Raw genomic sequence first — 23,304 nt, forward strand, 5'->3', positions numbered from 1 at the left:
TCTCTGCTGTCTTTCCTCACCAGAAAACAATTTGCTTCCTGGCTTTGGAAACTTGATGGTGCGTTTCAGCACCTCAGAGCATTAGCGTGAGCGCACACAAACAAGACAGACAAGATGGAATTCAACTACTCACCAGTTTGAACTCTTGAATGCTACAAATGAAGTAGGGGGTGTTGGGACGGCGACTCTCAATGTACACACAATCTGCAAAAGAGAGAGATCAAAGAAAAAAAAAGTGTTAGCATGATGATGTTCACACTTCCCAAAAAATGTGTGCTTTTTGATGCAGCCAAGCTCAGTGAGAAATTATTTGGAGTGCTGTTACCTCTGCTGAAAAGACATTTTCCTCCTTGAGTCAAATTCAATTGGAATGCGAGTAATAGGATTAAGGACTTTTGGAGCGCTACAAGGTTGCCTTTCCAAAGCAAACATTATGCCCAAGGGGAATTATGCTATTGTTCCACTCCATTTATACACCAGTGCGCAATACCAGCGTTAACCCTGCCCCACCCCCAGCTGTCAGTGTAACCTGGCTTGACAAAGTCTCACATTATATGTATATCCACAGCTGTGAAACAAAAAGAGGAAATCCATACTCTGTCACAAAGTGTGTGCAAGGAAGGTGGTCAAGGGGCCGTTTGTGCTGCTATGCTTGAATAGGACTTGGGGTATGGCCTGGTCATGAACCCTTTCCCCACCCCCTCTCACCATTTCCGTAACAAAAACATTCACGCTGCTGTGAACACAATACAGTGTGCCACTTTATAGGAGAAGAAAGGAGGAATGAGTGTGTGTGTGTGTGTGTGTGTGTGTGTGTGTGTGTGTGTGTGTGTGTGTGTGGTTGTTAGGCTAATGGTGGCTGCTCACCTGGGGCCATCCTTTCATCACGCAAAATAAACATCTGCCTTTATTGAAGTTGGCCATTTGACCGAATGTTCTTGATTTACTATGATGAATGGCTGATTGATATTTAACATTTTAATGCCATGAATTTCCTGTTTTACTGCCAGTGTTGCTGGTTCTAACCAAGTCGTGTACTTTGCTTCAACTGCTTTAACAGACAATCATCAATTCTACCCAATTGACCAAATTCAACAATCAATCAATAAACCTGTTACTATATATATATACAGTATTTGAAACATTATGGGATGAAAACATTCATAAAATAATAACCCAAGACATGCTTTATGCTGCCTGCATAGCAACCATGAAGAAAACAATGGCTCAGTATCTATCAGCTCCTTCATAAGAACACATTTTAAAAGGCTACAGTAGGTCATATTTTAACAGTATCATGCTGCTCTATGCAGAAGAAGCATGTCAGGCTCTTTCTCACAAAAAGGTGTGTGCCAAGCATTTTCAGTGACAGTGCCTGTTATTTATGTGTTTGTGTCAGCTGAGTGATTGATCTGGCCGTGGTTTATCTTACTTCTTTGCAAAAGGAAAAAGAGGGCCGGCAAAAGATATTAAATGGCCCTTACAGCCACAAAGTCATTTGTAGAAGGCCTGCTGTCTATATACAAGAGCTCATGTGACATCACATGCTTTGTTTTTGAAGAGGCTGTGTGCGTGTGTGTGCGTGAAAGGTGTGTGTGTGTGTGTGTGTGTGTGTGTGTGTGTGTGTGTGCATGCCTAACCCCAGGGTGGGCTTGTTATCAACTATGGGCTGAACGAGCTGTTTGGAAGTGGAAGGGGAGAAAGAGGGTGGAGGGGGTTATCACCCTCACTGGCTCTCAGTGATGCATTATATCTCTCTCATTCTCACCTCCCCCTCCCCCCACTGCCCCCCTTCCAAATCCCTGGAAGTCATTTACAAGATAGCATGAATGAAAATATCCATCACTACTGTTGTGTGATCCGAGAGTGACACAGTGTCTGTGTCTGTTGAAAGAGATGGCCAAACAGGGAAAGATGGAGGGAGGGATGGAGAGGAGAGTGAGTGGGAATGAGGGAGGGCCGAGAACAAAGAGACTAATGTGAGCAAAATGACATGTTACGAAGGAGTCAAATCCAAGGGGGAATTACAGTCTAGTGTCCCTTCACCTCGTCTGCACATTCATTTGTGGCCAAGATCACATCAACATGCATAAATACTAGACAGCGAGTGTAAAAAAGACGGTGGGGATAAAAAAAAAAGGTGTCTACTTCATTTATACAGTATCTGTCCATTGTTTGCATGTCATTCTATGTCATATTCTCAATTGAAGTTTTTTTTTTTATTTTCACAAGTTTTTTTATTTGTCTGTTTAATGTCAATGAAAGTTAGAAAAAAAGTAAATTCCCCACACGTCTGTGCATTTAGGTCTCCTTGTGGAAAGGGGAGGGACACAGACATCTGTTGTGTTAGGGGTCTTTGTATGAGGGGGGTGGGTGGTTTTTCTTTACTTTAGGGGGAAATTAAGTGCATGTTGTTAGCTTTGCTGTAGGAGGAAGAACCAGAACACGGCGTTTGTAGTGAAGTGTTCCTACTTTCTCAGTAGCTATTTGCTTGTTTTGACACTTCACCCTACAATATAAGCAGCACACCACTCAACCAGGCTGGGTATTTCAACACATGGAAATACAGTAGATCATCATGAACCATATCAATAAAAAATACTGGTTGGTGATTATATTGTCACTCCCATGATCAGGCAAAAGGATATTCAGTGTTATTACCTCCACACACACACACAATTTTCTCTGCTTTGGCTCATTGTTCAGCCAGCCTTTCTCTTATGGCTGCCAGGCATGTCTAATCTAAAACACACCTCGTCTCGGCTAAAGAGCTGTGTCCTACTCTCTCTGTTACCGAGGAAATAAGATGCTGTTTAATTTGCTGCAACGTTCCAGGAGAAAGAACACCACTAGAAAATGGCACAGATGCATTTTGACAGTGTTTTGTAAACAGTGATTGAGAGGGGAACTGTGGCAAACACAGGGAGAACACTGAATGTAGGGTGCATAATAGGTTTGGCTAATTATGCTTTTTTTTTTTTTTTTAGAATTAGTGGTGTAAATAGTCAACATGAATAGCACAATTAAATATGCACAAACTGAAGCTGGATATTGTCATACAAAACCAGGGAGATGACAGAGGTTTATAATTATTCTGTAATTTGGTTCTATTGTTAAACTAAAAGTGCACTTTTTTGGGGGAATTTTGCCCATCATCCGTAATCCTTACGTGAGACATGAACACAAGTCTGTCTTTCTTCTGTGCTAAAAAAAACTAGGGATGCTCCGATCAGAGTGTTAAACACAGGATCTCATCCCTGATCCGGAGATGGCACTCGACCTTTTCCAGACAAGAACCATGAACTCAGACTAGGAGGTGCTGATTCCCATCCCAGCCGCTTCACACTCGGCTGCAAACCGATCCAGTGAGGGTTGAATGTCACGGCTCGATGAAGCCAGCAGGACCACATGAACTGCAAAAAAGGAGAGACCCAATCCTGCAGCCAGCAAACCCGAACCCCTCAATGCCCTAGCTGCGCCTAGAAATTCTGTCCATGTCCGTGACAAAGGGCAGCTTTGGCGGAGTACAACCCTCACTGAAAACGGTTTGACTTATTGCCGGCAATGCGAACCAAACTCTAACACCGGTCATACAAGGAATGAACAGTCTGAATTAGGTGGTTAGGTACTCCATATTCTCGAACTACTCCCGACAGAATTCCTTGAGGAACAGTGTCGAATGCCTACGCCAAGTCCACAAAGAACATGTCAACTGGTTGGGGAAACTTCCATGCATCCTCAAGGACCCTGCTGAGAGAGTAGAGCTGATCCACAGTTCTACGGACAGGACAAAAACCACACTGCTCCTCCTGAATCTGAGATTCAACTATCCAGTCAATTCTCTTCTCCAGGACCCCTGAATCGACCTTAACAGGAAGGATGAGAAGTGTGATCCCATGATAGTTGGACACAACATCCGGTCCCCCTTCTTAAAAAGGGGGACCACCACCCTCGGTCTGCCAATCCAGAGGGGTGATGCAGAGTCGTGTCAACCAAGACACGGCCACAGTATCCAGGGCCTTAAGGAACTCCGGGCAGATCTCATCCATCCCAGGGCCCTTCCACAGAGGAGCTTTTTGACAATCTCGGCAACGTCAGCCCCAGAGATAGGAGAGCCTCCCGTGGAGTCCCCAGGCACTGCTTCCTTATTGGAAGACGTGTCGGTGGAATTGAGGAAGTCTTTGAAGTATTCCTTCCACCGGTACACAACATCTTGAATCGAGGTCAGGCAAGCTAGCAAGCAAGTAAGTTAGCGATGACACACGTGACACGCAGGGCGGCACGATGGAGATTGATTGACAGTGTTCTACAGCCAACCAGGATGCAGAAAACAATGGGCGGTGCAAACGGACGAGCGAGGCAAGAAAGACACTTAACTTCCCACAATACAATTCTTCTTAAAGGTCCAGGTCTGGCCTGTAAAAACGTTCATAAGCTGTAAAAAGAAAAAAAAAAGAAGAAAAAAAAGGAGCAATAAAAAAAATTACGCAAAACAGCAATTCTGCAAAAGGAGAACCGCGACAGAGCGAGGGAACACTGTATAGCAAAGTCAAAAACAGCTTTCATACAAAGAATAGATTTCTGTACCAGCGGCTGTCATACAAGAATAATACTTGCAGACGTCAGTATATTATGAACAACCAAAAAAAACTAGGCTGCCCTTATTCACAATTGCAGTGTCAGTGAAACAACGTTGTGATAGGACGTTGTAGCTGGATTCCAAAGTGCCCAACAAAGCACGAAAGCCCTGCTTCTCAACAATCAAGTAGGGCCACAAATCCTGCGCAATAAAAGTTGCGATTGACTTTGTGATTCGCTTCACCTTTTCCGAGTTGGGTGGAAAATTAGTTATCACCTGCTTGATGGTTCTCTAGTTGGCAGCAACTTCAGCTGGCTCTTTTTCCCCCTGGTTCGGGCGGAAATGTGCTATGTGGTTTTTAATATTTGTTGTTTTCCCAAAATATTTTAAGCTTGCATGACAAAGCTTGCATATTGTCTGGCTCTTGTCCAGCTCATTTTGACCTTCAACTACGTGAAATCCAAAGTGCTTCCAGACGCTTGCTTTAAATCCAGCGGGTGTGGGTCGGAGTTTACGCTCAGCCATTTTGGTAGCATCTTACACTTAGGTGCATAACCATAAACTGTCCGGGCGGCACTTCCGCTTTCTGTCTTTTTTTTTTTTTTTTTTCCCACATCAGCATCGATTATTGGCGATCGATTAATCGATTAATAATCGTCACTGTCCGCATCGCGATGCATCTAAAAATCGATTATTTCCCCTACCCTTTTTGGAGGTGTTTTAATAGTGGCCTTTATAGGTGGAATAGGTGTGTCCCATTACGTGCATTAATTAGATGCCTTTTTTTTTTTTTTTTTGCTGTTTTTATATCTTTAGAACACACAGAAAAAAGAAAGTCGTGTGTTCATGTCTCACATAAGGATTGTGGATAGTGGGCAAAATCCCAAAAAGAGTGCAGTTTTCCTTTAAGAGAAAAGGGGGAAGAAAAAGGACACTTAGTGCATTTGCATCCCATATCTGGTCCTGATTCATTTTGTGTTCACACTGGCTTTTACATGAGACCAAAAGTTGCCCATTAAAAAGGGTTATGCAAAAAAGCAGGGTTTTAATAGCAGCAATTACACATTTGGCATAAAAATGCCAAGCGAGTCTTGGATGGAATAAATGTCCTCTGACTGACATCCAACAGTCTATCCCCCTTGAGGGAATTGATCCCAAAATGAAATGGCAAAAGGAATGCAATAATGGAGACACAGGGGTGTGTGAGGAGATCAGCGGGCTAAAAACCACAGAAGGCCTGTGAGGAAGAAAGACTTAAGACTATAGAGAGATTCTTGAAACATGTGCTTTATTTTGATAATACTGTGTTAATGGGGAGTATAGTGTTTTAGTGGTTGCCTTGGTGACATTTATCCACCTACTATGGCGGTTTGGAATATTAGTGTTCCAGCCTGCTCATAGGTGCTATTGTTCCTGGTCAGAGTTGGGTGCAGTGCTTGCAACATGGCCGTACACTTTTTATTAATATAATAGTGATGCGTTCCTAGATTCTGAGGGACATTTCCATGCTATTCCTTGCTTCACTTCATTAATCAATTATCAAGCAGGGGCTTATTGGCGTGACAAATGTTTGCTTTGGATAGTTTACTCCATGACTCCAATGCTGCCTTGTGCCACTTGCTGCTGGGTCGTCCCAGCGTGTTGGCCTGACATGGTAATGAAGACCTGGAGATATATGGTTACTTGATTCCTTAACTTTCCTTCCTCTCTCCCTTCACTTTGGCCAACAACTCTCTCATGTTCAGACTTGAAAAAAGTAGGGCAATACCTTGCTCGCCAAAGCATCATCCCACTTGCAACAGGGCAGACCCACAACTGACTGAGCTCCTAAGGAAGAACAGAGGCCCTTTCAACCCTCCTCATTTAGCAGGTAGCAGGTGGTTGAATTCCACTAAAAAAGCCATTTTCCCCAGAGTCCCTAACATGGGGGCGACACAAGAGCGTAAAAGGCTTTTTAAAACACAGCTAGCCCTTGCAATATCACGATTCGATAATCGCTCTCTTGCTATATCGCTATTCTTCAGAAATGAATTAATACATGATCGCTGATTTTTGGTAGACTATTAGTCAAAACATGAAATGAAACGTGAAATACAAGTGATATGTAGTATTCTGGTCACTATTCGGCAGTAATGACACAAAAATTAAGACAACAATGCAAGAAGTCATGAAAAAGTAGACGTATGGCTTTGGGCTCTTTTGAAAGATAACAAGACGAATTTTTATCAGTCAGAATGTGTCTCTGCTACTGACATGTTTAGATGCATACGTATAAAATGGTGAAATTGAGTTTATTTAACTAACGTAATGTACCATGTGTACACTTAAAAGTCCACAATTAAAAGTTGATGACTGTGTCCTCTGACCGGAACTCATGAGTGGTCAATAATTCCATAAACCAGTTTCAGAAATTAACATCCAATACTAACTGTTAGTTCTCCTCCTAAACACATTGATGGGACTCTTCAGAATGGAGGGGGCAGACTGGGAATCCATAAAAATTTACATGCACATACGTCAGGGCCAATTACGCAAATTAGACGATGACGTCACACCCCCCTACCCAACACCATGGTTAGAATGCAGCCCTGTGGGGAACTGTGTCCTAACCAGGGTGAAACTGTACGTCGTAAGCAACAACAGCAAGTCACATATTCCAAACCTATATCACCGCATGCACATGGTCTGTGTTACTGACAACTGTTAGCTGTATGAGGGAGTACCGTTTAACCATGTGTCAGACATACTCTTGCTGCACAGCCGACTGTGTGTGCACATAATACATACATACAGTGCTCCCCTGAGATCAGTGATGGCTGCAGCAAAGAGCACCAGCTGTCCACATCAGCAACTCACCTCACTTACATCCACACACACAAGGTGTTTTTCCACAGGCGAGCTGGCAGTCTCTCAGCTTTATACTCTGCTGTTACGACACTAATCTGCCTCTCTCTCTCTGAGGGGAACTTACTAAATTAAATCAATTCTTGTCTTCTTATGAGCCAAAGCCAGCCCACCGACCCTGGCAGCCATGTTGTATGACATATAAGAAGTGCCGAGCCAGAAGGGGAGGGCAGGTGGTTTCCATTAGCTCTCGCCATTTTAAACCAAAGGCATTAAGTGAGCTCGGATGGAAGCAGGCATACTATGGCTGCCTGCCACCTGCAGCACCGACCACAGTTCTGCTGCAGACAAGAGAATGGACAAGTGTGGATTCTGTATGTGTATTATTACGTAACAGGAGTGTGTGCCAGATACAGGAGAGGACCTGTGTTACAGATTGAAAAACATCCACATTGCATACACTACTGTGTGCATGTACTGGTGAATTTGCACAATGACTGGTTATCAGCATGGCATCAAAAAGTATTTTTCTGCACCAGTGTGCTTCTATGTTCTATACAATTGACTGTACATACTCTGCCCTATGGCCATGTATATAATCTCCATAGAGAGGATCAATAAACTGAGTTTGAGGGACTCTTGAGGCGTCGGAATAGCACGAGGAAAGGTAGAAGGCTGAGCCAAAGGATCATGGATCGATTTGGCAAGTCGGCTTGCTCTGGCTCGGACGTGTACAAATGGCACAGGACACTAGAGATGTGCAGATCAATACCGAAATATCGATACCTCCGATAGCTCAAATAGAAAAAAATCGATGCTTTGATACTTCAGTCATTGCCGGTAATGTATAACATTAACAGGAACACAGTGCAAAGTAACTAAATGATTGAGATCTACAGTAGCCTCAATGATACGCGGTTGGTGGGAACTACATCGTCCACCTGGGAAAGTGCAGGGTTTCCTCTAGAATTTTTTTGAAGCTGTGGTGGACTGCCGTCGCTGTGTCATGCTGCTGCTGCGTCTGCAGTTTTTTCTTTAATGACAAATAGCAATATTGTACAACTTATTTATTTATTAACATACTTAATTTACTTTTAACAACCAGCAGAACATGAACAGAGAACATAGCAAAACTGTTAATTTAATGGCAAAGTTGCTGAGAGCACTTAAACTGAGAGTCTAAAATTGCAAGCCTCCTTTCGTTACCTGATCTATTTAGTCCAATAGTACTGAGTGACCATTACTACAAAAGTACAACATTTTGTACTATTTGACGCAAACCTAAATTGAATATAAGTATATTTAGTTCAAAATAACACAATAACAATTTCAATATTTTGTCATAGAAATGTGTATTGTATTAACAGTTTAAATTGAGAGTCCATGGTTATGATAGCACAGGTGTATCCAACTTGCAGCACTGTTAAAGCTGACTGCCAACATTTATATTGCACTTCATTTATAAAACATATCTCCACTAAGTGTGCACATTTAAAATACAGGTGTCATGTTTGAATACAACACATATAAATACTAAGAGGTGAATCTACTGCTATGATACGAGCTACCTGCTGGAGACCCCTGTGATAGCATCGCTGTCTAAAGCTGGACACGCTATGTGTTTCTGTTGAACAACTTCAACACACAACTACTGTTTTGAAGACAAGCCACAAGTATTATAATGATAACAAGAGAGCAAGATTTTTAAGTGACACTTTAAAAAACTAAGTTGTGATGATGAACGTAATAGCCACTTCTAACTCGTTCGTGGGACAAAAACGAGCTAGTTAGCCAGCCAGGCAAAATGTGTAAACAAAAATGCCAAAAAGTCAAATGAGATTGAAACGTGAGCGTGAGTGATCACACATGCTGGCATATAGGCTTAGCATGTGACAAGTTGTCATCAATTGACTTCACATTTTAAGGGCTATTGTTCATTCTCCCGATAATAAGAAACAAAGAGAATGTCAACACAAGACATGTTGTGGATCTGGTCACACATGTGCAAGTGCCAGCAAGGCAGACAGACAATTCCGGTGCATAAAGCGCAATTAAATTTTTTTAGGATATTTTAAATTGTTTTCTAACTAATTGTGGTCAACATTTGCGTAGCTAAGAAGTGTATAGATATGTGTATCTACATAGCATACAGTATATATCCATTCATACAATATATTACTTAAAATAGTTTTCAAGTTTAAAAAAACCCCCTCATTTTTAAGTGGTGGCGGCTTTTATTTTGTCATGGCGCACCGCCACAATCAATTACATGTAGCGGAAACCTTCAAGTGTGTAATGTGTAGTAGCAGCGGCACACTACTCAGTCTATTAAAACAATGACCGATCGTAAATGGAGCCATGTGTGAAGTGTGTCAAGTAGTTCTTAATAATTTATTTGAATGGTCTGATAATTTTAGTTATTTTATTTTTTGTTTAAAACAGAATTTTCACATATTTTATATGATTTTGTTCTCTGTTTTTTCTGTTGTTGCAGATTAGTTTGACTATATAGTAAATCACAAATCACACCGCTACTGCAATATACTTCAGTTTAAAATAAATAACACTGATGTCTTGTATTCTTTATGGTATGAGTTATGATTTGAAATACACTACTTTATAAAATGTACCAGACACAAAGTGTCGGTATCGGGTCGGTATTGCCAATACCAGCCTGAATTTTACTCAGTATCAAATGGAAAAGGAAATCAGTGGTATCGCACATCACTACAGTGCACCTTGTTGTCCACACCAGCATGTGCAAGACTCCATCTCTTTAGAACTGCAGCAAAGGTAGTGTTAGCTGCAGGACTAACAAATGGCTGACTGCACATCTCCTTCCAGGCTTTTCCATCCAGTCGCCTCAAAGCAGCCTGAACCCGTCTCACAAGGATAGAGAGGCTAAGCTGAGAGGGTAGCTGGAGATTGTGAGAGTGAAGACTATTTCAATATTATCTGACCTTACATGATGACACGGAAATGTGTGCGTGTGTAGGCCCCTCTGTACAGAAACAATCCAAACACAAAATATTGTTTGTTTTACAAAGTTTAGTTTCGTTCTGCGACACATTCCTCATCCTAGTCCCTCTCCCATAGTCTGAGGCTGTGCAAATCCCTCACCCAGGGTGGTCAGTTTTACATATTGTGTGTCACTCGACGGCTATAAAGGGATTTAACATTTAGTAATACATAATCCATCGCAGGCTTTGTGCCTGCCTAAGCTGCGTACATCAAATCTGATTGCAAGAAGGCTGACTACCAAGCAGGAGGAGGAAAACACGCACTGCACTCACACATGCGGCTTATCACTGGAACAATGAGTAGAGGAGACAGCAGGAGGTCAGTTACAGAGGTGGAGGATCTTCTGTGTTGACAATAGGTGGTAAATTGCATACTAGTGTTGTGACGATGGGGCTACCGCTGGCCACTCATCTCTAATCGAAGACAGCCTATCAACTACAGTGGGGAAGGGCGGATGGGCGGGGGCTGGGGGCAAAGTTGTGACACCCAGGCAGCTCTCGACCTGTCAAGCTAATTGAAGAAGAAGACAGGAAACATAAATATTCCCCATCAAGCTGGCACCGGCTCTGCTGTTCGCTCAGATGTGGAAATACGAATATTCGGAAGGGCTTATCCACTGAGACGCTCTACTTTGTTTATGTGCCTTTTGAATGTTTCATTGATGTGACTGACTGCTTACGTTTTTTTTCCCCCTTTCTAAATCCCTCTTCCCCACCCCCACTATCTGCATGGTTGAATTATGAGACAAAGCCTTGCTGCTCTGTCTATTAAACATAAAAAAGACTTCAGTGGAGTCTGTTGCAGATTATTAGACAGAGAAAAGTGACGCTGGTGAGGCTGCTTTTTTAAGGATCACTATTGATACCAAAGACATAATTTAGCCGACACGTATGGCAGGCTGTTTTACTGCACTGCTTTAAAGTCACTGCTCCTGTGGCTCAAGATAAAAAACAAACAATGTAGTGTAGTGTTTGCGTAATGTGTGTTAAGGTATTGGAGAGGATTACCCAACATTGTCTTAAATTTGTGTATCATCCAGTTAAATATGCACGTGTAAGGTAATATAACAGTCCCCCACCACTACTTGACCTTTTAAAGTAGATAAATGAAAAGACACGGCAGCTATGATTACGGCACACTGTAGATTGTACAGGGCACAATAGAGGGCAGCTGGTCTGGCTTTCTTCATCCATCCTAGTTTGACTCACTTCTAATCTGCTGGTAAATTAAAATGCTGGTTTAAATAAAAGGTTCTCAGCTAAAACACAAGTGCATTGCTCAGAAGGAGAAAGAATAATTTGGTGTTGATATAAAGTCATTATTGTGCCTTTCGTCACTATCACATCATCTAGTGAAGCACCACTTTGCTTTATTGACTTGGCCTAAGACAAAGCACAGGGAGGGTCAACTCGGAATTGATTGTATGATACATTGGCCTTTAGCCTGAGGTAGTACTTGTAGTGCTGTTTGGCAGTCTGTCAGCAGCAAATTGTAAAGGGCATGGCTTTATTAAGTTTTTATTTCCAACCCAAGTGTATGAACAACAATGTGGGATAAAAAGAAATGAGAGTGGCATGTTATTTAGGTTGGTTAAGATTACTTTTATGTGTGGGAATTTGATGAATGGGGATTGACTGGGTTTACTGCATTAAGTCAGTGGCCATACCAATATGCCGCCCCCTGCTGATAATTAGATTAGACAAGACAAGGACTTACCTCCTGGTCTGTAAACAACATCGTCTTCTGTGATAAAGGAGGTGATTTCTCCGTTCTCTGTGCGCTCATAGCGAGACTTTTTCTTGGGCATCTTCTTCTTGCCCTTTTTGCCTGCCTCTTCGGCCGTTCCGCTGCCTCCACCTGTGCTGCCGTTGTCGTTATCCTCATCCTCGCTGTGTTCGCTCTCTGCATAGTTCTTGGCCCCGCCCTCTAGTGTACAACTGCGCCTGGGCCTGGAGCTCTCGCTCTCGCCCCGCTCCCCGTCTTGCCGGCGGGACTTCCCGGACTCTCGCTTGTCCCGGTCCCGATCTCTATCCCTGTCCCGCTCTTTCTCCCTCTCCTTTTCTTTGTCAGCTGTCATGATCCGCCACGTGCCTTCCTCAGTCCTCTCACGGCTGGGCCTCCGTGAAAGGTAGACTGTGAGCCTGGGCTTCAGTCTTCTGAATTTACCAATCAAATCCAGGGAAAATTTGGCCACACCAACAACCCCAGTGTTTCAGAAAAGCTGTAAAATAAACAGAAAAAAAGAGTGAGTGTCATCTTGACCGTGCAGAAGTTAATAGTTTGTGCATAAGAAATACAAGATTGCTCCAAGAGGTCATGTAGCTGGGGAGACGAGCACAGTAATGAGGACTTTATCAAAAGCACACAACCTCAACACATCCCTCAGCAAGGCATTTGTACACAGTAAAAAGAAAGTGGAAAGCTATACATAAATGGAGGTCGTAGCCGACCAACTAAAACAAAACATGAAGGATCAGGCTTGCGGCCAATAAATGCGTTGGGGGGGGGGGACTTTTCAGTATAAACAGCACAAGCGCACCAAGCTCACTGACAGTTAACTGGCCAGGTCCTGTGCAAACCATCTGTAATGAGACAGAATTTTATATGGTGTGTGTGTGTGTGTGTGTGTGTGTGTGTGTGTACACTCTGGCTTACTGGACGCCGACTCACTCCGAGCTCTTTGCCACAGTCACCACTGTGTTAATGTCAAATGACAGCTCTGGAGGGAAGAGCGCAGCAATCCAGTGGTTAGGGAAATGAGCCATTTTCAGCCATCCCAAAAAAGACCTGCTGACACTTTTCTGGTAGCAGAATGAAAACTGCCAAGTTGAAGCAGCCTGACTCTTTGATTACACCTGCAGTACTCTTAACCAATGTCTGTGTTTGGCCTCTACAGCCACTGCAACAAATGAACAGGAAATAGTCATTGCACTCCCCAGAGGGAAAATGTAGCACGTTACCATAGTTGTGATGGCAGAATTGCGGGGTAGATGGACATGGAGCTTGGTGAAGTGAGAAAGCCAGCATTTACAGTGGGAGATGGGAAATATGAGAAGCACACACACTTTACACAAGAGGGGTGGTGTTTGGTGACGACTGTGCTCCTAAGCAGCGGGTGCTGTCACTTTGTGAGCAGACACCAACTGACAGGGCAGCTGCTCCTGTTGTCGGCTTGCGCACAAACACGAGGCCTGATTAAACTGCAGCCTCGTCACAGCCCCCATTAATCACCTAATGATGAGTTACCACGGCGACCACCGGGCCGACAGCCTGTACGTACAGGGGGAACACATTAATGCACGCAGATATTGGAGGGCTCAGGAGAGTTGTAGACCGTGCATGTGTGTGAAAACTTCCACCCAGCCACCGCCAAGTGACCGTATCCAGTAGTCTTGAGAGGTGTGAAGAACATGAAAACATTGATGACTGCTGTATTTGATAGCAGCGCTCTAATCCTGGGGGCCGCCAGAATCTGGTGTATGAGCTAAGCACCTCTTCTCTCGTCTAATCAGAAACAAAAGCCTCTTCCAATGAAACTAACCAGGACGTTGCACGGTTACCATTTGAGGGCTTTGAAGTTAGATGCTGCCATGGGCTCAGTAAGTATCTTTACAATCTAGATGCCATTAGTTTTCATCTGGATTCACTTTAGAACAAATGCTCCAAATTCTCTGTATCCAATTACATAGCCTATGGCATCCGACTTGTATATAGTAACCCTCAGAGCGAAAAAAAATGTGTTAAGTTTTAGGGTGTACACACACGAAGGGGAATTGTACCATGCTTGGGCCCACTTTACAGCTAAAGACTGGCACGTTTGGCTAGTGTGAGTGCTCTGATCTGTGCCCAAGTTTGCCACGCTTCCCCTTCTTTGGCACAACTGCAATAGGTGGGATTGCATGCTCACCCACATGCATGAGACACTGAATGACTGTAATGCGATTGCAACTCGCCAGTTCTTAATGATAATCGTGAAACAATGTTTCATAATGGAAATAAATAGGCCTACTCAAAATAATCCAAAAGTCAACACCCACGGCACACTCACGTACCCTTGACAACATTTGTGTGCGTAATAAGAATGTGTCATTTAATTGCTTGCTCCTTGCAAGTACTTGATGAAAGCTTCCACTGTAAAAAAATTATCACAATGATTGTATATAAAATGGCAATAATAGAGCAATAAAGAAATGATGGGAAATGCTCAGTGTGAGTGCAGGAGGGGGAGGAGAAATCACGCTCAAGTCCAGCACGGTACGAATCGCCTGGTGTAAGTATGACCTTCAATCCAGTTTGCAATACTTCTAATGTGACACCATGTTGCTTATCAAATTAAAAAAAGACCAGTTTGAAGCTTCACTAAGGTAAGTCTGTGTGGAGTTGTAACGGGCTAAAATGGCGCAATGGCTGAAAGAGACATGGAAAAAATGGCGAACGCAAGGAAAGATTCTCTACCTGAAAAACAAAGTGCTTTGTGAAAGGCAGTGCTGTGAAAATGAACATGTGAAGCCTGGCGCTATTACACATCAATCAGAGAGTCACAACCCTTTGAAAGATACCAGCCATCTTAACAGAAAACAGAGGGAGGGGGGTAGTGAGGAGTTACTGGGGTCCCAGCCAACAGTGCCTAATCCACCATTTATATTAATGCAATGGAGTCGAGGGCCAGCAACCATCAGGCTCAAATACATTTCTTATTCCAGACTCTTTAAATGAGACAACCACAGTTTGTGGCTCATTCTCCAAGGTCATCTATGTTATTCTCATCAAAGCCTCTCTAAAGCATTGGGAGCAATTTTGGGTGCTATTTTTAATTTAGTAAATGATCACCTTTACTCGCAAGGTAATTGCAAATCACTTACTTCTGGAAGTAATCTTCCACAGTTCAATTGTAAGGAAGCAGCAAAATGTGACTGGCAAGGATTTACAGGCAGCTTTTCAAAGGGATACAATGAAATACTCACATGAATACAGATTAGAGACGAACAATGTTAGCATGAATATATTCAGGGTTATTAACAAGGGCAGCTCCAATTAATCCCAATAAACCAAGCAGATCCTCAGCAGTGCGCAGATCCTGGCAGGGGTGTTGCTGAGCTGCAGCAGGTTTTCGTCAGCTCCAATCCATTACTCGATGAGTGAGATCTAATCTCAGCTGCCATCCAAGCCTCAGAGAAACAAGCTGGCAGAGAAAGGCTCAGGTGGAGGCACAGGGTGGGGCACTTCAAGAGGGGATTCTTTGTGGTGTCTGACCTCACAAATGTTCCATGCTTACCCCGAATGCTTCCTTGGCATCAAGAATGACACTCCAAATGAGGATTGCTGTGTATCATTCCTTTTATGGGGTGGGCATACTCAATAAATACTTTTAAGAATTGTGTGGAATTGATTGTTGATTAATGTGTTGAAGCAATGGACGAAACATGGACTGCACTCAAGTTTGGGGTCAAAAAAACAAGCGGGCGTCTCATCTAAAAAAAAAAAAAAAAAAAAAAAAAAAAAATATCCAGAAAATCAAATAAATAAATGAATTGACAGTTAATTTCCCTGCAGTCACTAAAACTACTCCATCCTTGTTGGGCATTTCATTTTACACTTTCAAAAATTATTCTTGTGTTTATGGCTGATTTTTGTCATTTGGTTCTTGCATAATTCTCCAACTAAATAAGAAAACATCAGGGTTTCCGCTGCATATAATTGATCATGGCTGCCCGGCACAACAAAATAAAAGTCGCCATATCCAAATAATTTTTTTAAAACTTGAAAAAAATGTTAAGTAATATATTGTATGAATGGATACACTCCATATGCTATAAACATACATATATAGGTTATTATTTAGGCACATATGGACTACAATTACTTTGAAAACACTTTAAAATATCATAAAAATGTTTCACTTCTCTTTATTGATAAATGTGCACCGGAACCACCTGTCTGCCTTGTTGACACTTGCGCACGTCTGACCAGATAAAAGTATGCGTCTTGTGTTGATGTTCACTTTGTACATTATTATCTTGAGCATTGACGACAGCTCATCACAGGCAAAGTCAGCATGTGATCGCTGACATTTCAATCTCATTCGACTTGGCAACTTTGTTTAAACATTTCGCCTCTCACTGCCTCCCGGCCATAGCTCTCGGCGGCAGCTGGCTAGCTCGTTTTTGTCCCGTGATGAGCGAGCTTCAAGTCGCGTTCATGATAACTTACTTATTTTGAAGTGTCACTTAACAATCTTGCTCTCTTGTTGTCATTATAATACTTATGGCTTGTCTTCAAAACACTAGATGTGTGTCCAAGTTGTTCAACAGAAAAATCGAACTGTGTCCAGTTTTAAAGTGACGCTATCACACCAGCTGATGTTGAGTAGAATATTTGCTTCACCTCTTAGTATTTTAATAAATGTTCTATTCAAACACGATGCCTGTATTTAATGACAAATGAGTACACTGAGTGGAGATGTACTTCGTAACTAAAGTACACTTCTCCTTTCTTTTTGTCAAAGTACTTTTAATAGTGCTGCATGTCAGATACACCTGTGCTATAATAACCCCGGACTCTTAATTTATACTGTTTATACACCACCCATTTCTAGAACAAAAATATTTAAATTATTTTATTTTGTTAATTGTGTTGTTTTGAACTCAAATAAATATATGATTGAACAATTCAGTTCCTATGTATTCATATTACTGTAAAACAGACAGCAAATGAAATTTAGGTTTGTGTCAAATACTACAAAATGTTGTACTTTTGTACTAATAGTCACATAGTACTATTGGACTAAATAGATCAGGTAACGAAAGGAGGCTTGCAATTTTAGACTCTCAATTTAAGTGCTCTCAGCAACTTTGCCATTAATTTAAGTTTTGCAATGTTCTCCGTTCATGTGTTGCTGTTTTTTGAAAAATGTTAAATAAGTTAAGTAAATAAGTCCTACAAATGTTATTTGTCATAAAAAAAAAAATGCAGACGCAGAAGCAGCACGACGGCAGCAGTCCCATGCAGCCCACCACCACAGCTTCAGAAAGTCTAGAGTAAACTCTGAACATATACCGTAAATTCTGGTGTATGAGCCGCACCGGTGTATAAGTCACACCCACTAAATTTAGAGGAAAAACAGCGGAGAACAGCGGAAAAACAGAGGAAAAGTCCATGAGGCCCAGTCAGCTCTTTATTTGACAGGAGCCAATCATGAGCTATGAATAAACTTACGACAAGCTTGTCAACCCGTTGGAAACTGCAGAATACTCAATGTCTGACTCACAGTTTCATTAAACTCATCACACAGATACAATTCTATCTGCTTTAAAGGCTGGACAGGACAGGGGTAAAAAAACAACAAAAAAAACAACTTATCACATCACACAGCACGTAACACTCGAACGTTATACAACAGAAATATAGAAACATGTGTCAATACAAGTTTTATATTAAATAAAACTACAACATTTTAAAGTGTTCCCATAATGCATTTCGGTTGAGAAAACCATTTCATTGGATATAGAAAGCATATTTGTACAAAATTTCTTTAATGCTGCTTCTGTCCACCAGAGAAAGCCAGAGGACCAAAAGAGAGGGAAACAAGTGACGGAGGGAAGGCGATGTCATTGCAGCGGCCAAATGAATGCGTTGTTCAGACATAATGCAATATGGGAAACCTTTAAAAAGTGGGCTTTTTCTTTATTTTATAGTCACATTGGGACATGTTTCGATATTTGCATATACACCTTTTGAGTATAAAGTTAGCATGTGCTGAATTTAGTCCTGTTAATAAAGTGTCTTTAAAAGATGACACTGACCTGCCCAGAAAACGGGTTGACAAGCTTGTTGGGGGTGCACTGATGGCTTGTGATTGGCTCTTGCCAAAGAAAGAGCTACCATCGACTGGCGAGCGGCACAGTATTTAACGATCAGCAGTCAATTCTGAGCTAAAGGAGATGTCACGAGATTAGAATTTAGCTATAAGACTAGAATTTAGCCATAAATTAGTTGCACCGCTGTATAAGCCGCAGGGTTCAAAGTTTAAGAAAAAAGTAGCGCCTTATACACCGGAATTTACGGTATGTTAATACAAAAATAAAAAATACAAAAAATCAAAGTAGATCGTGGGAACAAATAGCATGAAAAGTAGGGGTGTCACGATACACCCAGCTCACGAGACGATGCATGAGATGTGGTCCACGGGAATGAGAATTTTAACAATATTTTGAAGAAAAGTACAATGAAAAAATATATGACTGGACAAACAGCCTTTTTTAAAATTATTTAACTAAGTCAGAAACATTGCAGATACATTTTGAAATACTTATTGTCCCCTAAATTATTATATAAACAATATTATTGTAAACATTATTGTGAGACCAAATTAACCACTATTGTTATATCATATAAATAAAAAGTATATATACAGCAGGGGTCGGGAGAGAGCCATGTATTTCCTGAGAGCCATATCATATTTTTTTTACCACTGATTACAACTACATGTGTAAATTTTTTATCAAGACCAACAATTTAGAATATAATAAGTCTCTGAATTTATTCTTTTTAATAACATTGTTATACTGAAGCTAATCAATAATAAATAAAATAGTTCTTACCATTAATGAGATTTCTGGTGCTGCATGGTTTTGCATCGTACCCCATATCATTCTTTTTCTTCACCATCGTTTTCATCAAAAAGGTTTGCTCTGCAGAATTAGCTAACTGACTATTTGATTAAAAGTTTGATTAAAAGTTTACTTCTTGACCTCTCAATGACCTGAGCTGGCTTATCCATTATCCAGTAATCATGTTTTGGTGTCTGGCACGGAAAATATTGGAAGGACAGCTGGCATTGGCTTTGGCCACCCGCATTGCAGTAGAAAATGGATGTATGGATTAAAATGCATGAGAAACTTTTATATTGTGAACGTAAATTTTTAACACTGTCACTTTTTAACTCAGATTTCTGTCATGTTTTACTTGAAAATTTCAGTGGAAATTAATAGTGTTAAGAAATGTCTGGAAGCCAGATGCAGTCATCAGAAGAGCCACATCTGGCTCACGAGCCATAGGTTCCCTACCCGATATACAGTCAGCCCTCGTTTATCACGGTTAATGGGTTCTAGACTCGACTGCGATAAGTGAATTTCCGCCAAGTAGAATGAAATATTAATAAAAGGAATATTTTCGTAGTTAGAGCATAGAAAACCTGCTTATGACTTTCTAAATCACTTTTACACTCCTAATATTCTTTGTTTACATCATTACATCACATTTTACAGTGTATGGTATCACTGAAGGGACATAAGAGACGGCAACCGCAAGCATAACAAGCTACGGAGCGAACTCGTTAGTCTTTCCAATTTACTTATTCTAAACTTAATGTGTTTAAAACCGACTGGGGAAGAAAAAGAAGCCAAAAACTTACCACTTCTACACTGAATGAGAGGAGAACCTTTTTCTGCCCAGCCATTCGACCTCAGCCTTGGCATGTCGGCTTGGCTCTGCTGGCTCAATAGCCAGCCTCCACGCGGTGTGAAAGGTAATGTAATCTAACGTCATGTCTCACATTACTGATCTCTAGTGGCCAGCATACTACATATATAATTTGTCTTTCAATATTTTTTGACTGATAATAGGCCATTGTCAATCATGAAATGGCAATTTTTTTTTTTAAACCACGATATAGTGAGGGGCCGATATAGCGAGGGGTGACTGCACATCATAATAATGGAATATTTCCTTTAAAATGTCATCTTTGACTCTTGCAAAGTTGTGAAATTGGCGTTCGTGATTTTTACTGGTTGTCAAACGAATGCTGACTTTTGAACTGTATTAAAGAGCAGCATTTTTTCTGCAATATAGCAAAGTGTACTTTCTGTAAATGCACACCATTTTGCTGTGTTCCATTTGGATTTACTTTGTCAAGCAAATGTCTCAGTGAGTGTTGACGGCCACGTTTTTTTTTGCCACGTAGGAAAAATTAGTCTGTGGTTATGTTTTTGGTGGGGAAGTTTGTTGCGTTACCTTTCTGTCGCCACCACTTCCGCAAAAATTCGGTATAATGGCTTGTCCGTGTTGATGGGCTCACCTCTTATATCTTGGATTGCTCCTCATGAGACAACACTCTCCTGCTAGCAGCCCCACCTCCCCTCACAGAGACAAAGAAACTGTATGATTGACAAGAGGGCTCACTTCGTTCAAGCCTTTGTTTCACAGAGCAAACGCACCCAGGGGCTGAAAACAAGCAGAATGAACCTTCTTCCTGCTTGTTTGGAGGCGAGAGAAGAGGAAAACAGACACACATGTACCTGGCAATATATAGAGGCCAGCAAAATTACTGAGTTTGTTTTCATTTATCTTGTGATTAATTAATTTATTATCTCGAGAATGTTTGAACGAGAAATCTCGCACAGTGACATGAGATCTCATGACACCCCTAGTGAAAACACAACCTCTGAGTAAAGAAATAAGTCTACAATGATTAATCAAAGACAATTTCTCAAATGTGCCTTATCTCTGTTTGAAATGTGATATTATGCATTCTAATATACTATTCAACTATTTCAACCACTGACACGTAAGATAAGGATCAGACTGTGTGCACCACAGGTTTTAAGCCTCTCCTCCATCTCGCCAAGAAGACTAAATCCTTCTCTAGTTCCTGTTGTGTGTGTATTAGCTGTGAGCTCTCCAAATGGCCCTAAGGGAGCAGGGGTCTCCAACCAGTAGCTCGGAAGCTACCAGGAGCTCACTAGCTGATTTTGAATAGCTCCCAAAGGGTCAAAGAATATTTGCATAAAATCTCAGTATTTTTTTTATAACTGTTCAATTCAGACATCATACCTCTATTAAAATGACAAATTACCACATAATAGCATAGACAATGGCCACATTGTTTCAGTTGAGATCTGCTTTGTGAATAAAGTAAAAATTGAAATGCGGCCAGTCATATCAATATAAGACAAATACAGGTAGCGCAATAGATTCCAAGTAACTGAGTGATGAAAGTTAGAGACACCTGCATTACAAAGAAATGTATAGGTCCCTCGCTCCATAGCAGTTGGAATGTCACTCCCTCAGTGTATCGCAGGTTTTCCGAAATTAATTAACAAATGATCGCTGTTTTGGGGTTGAATATGGACTATTATTAGTCAGAAAATATTGTAAGAAGAGATATATGTAGTAGTCTGGTCATTAGGGATCAGTAATGTTACACTGATGAGACATGAGATATTATATAACACCACGTTCACACTGCATGGAGTCAGCAGTGGTATGTCCGACATGATAGAGTGAAGAAAGCTCTCCTCCCATTCCCATTGTGGAAGTGGTAAACTTCTTACACTGTCCTTCTTCTCACTCCGCTTGAAACACTAACTTTAGAATAAGTAGATTGGAGAGGCAAACTAGATAGCTTGGTAACTTGCTATGCTAGCAGCGGCCGTCTCTTATGTCTCTGCAGGGATCCCGTAGCTTGCGCATCCCGTAGCCTACGCAATGTGGTGTAAACAAAGAACAGGGGTGTAAAGGTGACTTATAGGGGTGTTATTTCATCTCTACAGGGCTCTAATAATGTTAAAAACCGTATTTTGAAAGTCATAGAGGTTTTTTGTGCTCTACTGTAACTACAAAAATATTCCGTTACTTCGCTCCATTACTTTACTACTTCGCGGAAATACATTTATCGCGGTTGGGTCTGAAACCAATTAACCGTGATAAATGAGGGACGACTACATACTAAAATACAACATGCAGATACAAAATACAACATGCCTGTTGTTTTCAATGCAAAATGTGAGTTGTGGATGCCAATGTTGTGTTAATGTTTTGGCAAAACAAGCTTATGCAGTTTGTGTTAAAATAAAAGAAAATAAAAATGAAATCATAATTGAGCTTTTTTTTTGCATGCAATTCATGTTGCAATTTTAGCAGGAATATTAATGAACCAGAGACTGGATCACCCAGACACAGGTGTTTTTATACTACACTTGACACACGCTAACTGTAGTCAGGTACAAGCCAATATACATTAACCTCACTGACAAAAGCAATAAAAGGCTGATACATCCAAGGAGGGTGAATACTTTCCATCGGCACCGTATGCACAGTGTGAGCAGGAGGCCATTTGAGCAGCGCAGAGGCATCTTCTTTTGACTGGGCTCCTGAGGGAAATGCCAGGGTTGTGTGCATTGTCACCTCTCCCCCTTTCTTCTGAGTAGAAGGCACTCTTGCGAAATGTAAGCGCGATACCGACCAGTGAAGGACCTCTGTCCAGGTGTCATTGATAAGAGAAGCTGGAGAATGTGAGGTATGTGCTGGGAAAGACTGTTATCGTCTATGTGGCTTTTAATTGAGTTTCACTTTGGGGTGGCCTTTTGGCAACATACCAGTTTCAAAAGGATTTCAACCTATAGAACGAGGCTAATCAACTGGCAGCCAGTGGGCCATATTTGGCCCATGAATTACATCAGAGCAAGTTAAAAACTTGGGAGCAAGCCTTTTTGCAACAGATTCCCGAAAACACTCTTGCTATACAGAGGATCTTTGACCAGCGTTTTTCCTGCACATCCTTAAAAACAGCATGACGCTCCTGTCATATAGAGTATCTGCTTACCGTTTGTCAGTAGGAAAGGGTCACTGACATTTGCTTAACTATGTTCTATATTGTTTGTAATTATGTTCTACGTTGTTCGTTTTTTGAAAGCAAAAAGAAATTACATTTTTGTGCGTGGCAGCCGCAATTTTGGGTCTCAGCTTCTTAGACAAGGAGTGTTTCCCAAGTGACGTAGGCAAAGGTGCAGCTTTCATCTTAGGCAGAGTAAACAAACATGACAGAATGGACAAGATAAAAGATGTTTACAGTGATTATAGCA

At 41.4% G+C, this 23,304-nt stretch overlaps 1 protein-coding gene across 3 annotated transcripts in view; it reads right to left on the reverse strand.

The window, feature by feature from the left end:
- Nucleotides 1-23,304, reverse strand: part of rerea (arginine-glutamic acid dipeptide (RE) repeats a) — a 200,797-nt gene that overhangs the window by 85,672 nt on the left and 91,821 nt on the right. For all 3 annotated transcript variants that reach the window (XM_054768130.1, XM_054768122.1, XM_054768138.1), the window contains exons 2-3: nt 12,161-12,665; nt 134-204 (exon numbers count right to left, since the gene is read on the reverse strand). In XM_054768130.1, the coding sequence (XP_054624105.1) occupies nt 134-204; nt 12,161-12,521 (432 nt within the window). In that variant the 5' untranslated portion in view covers nt 12,522-12,665. The remainder of the gene's footprint in view (nt 1-133; nt 205-12,160; nt 12,666-23,304) is intronic.

Source organism: Dunckerocampus dactyliophorus, chromosome 1, assembly GCF_027744805.1.
Source record: "Dunckerocampus dactyliophorus isolate RoL2022-P2 chromosome 1, RoL_Ddac_1.1, whole genome shotgun sequence".
In the NCBI taxonomy this organism is placed as follows: Eukaryota; Metazoa; Chordata; class Actinopteri; order Syngnathiformes; family Syngnathidae; genus Dunckerocampus; species Dunckerocampus dactyliophorus.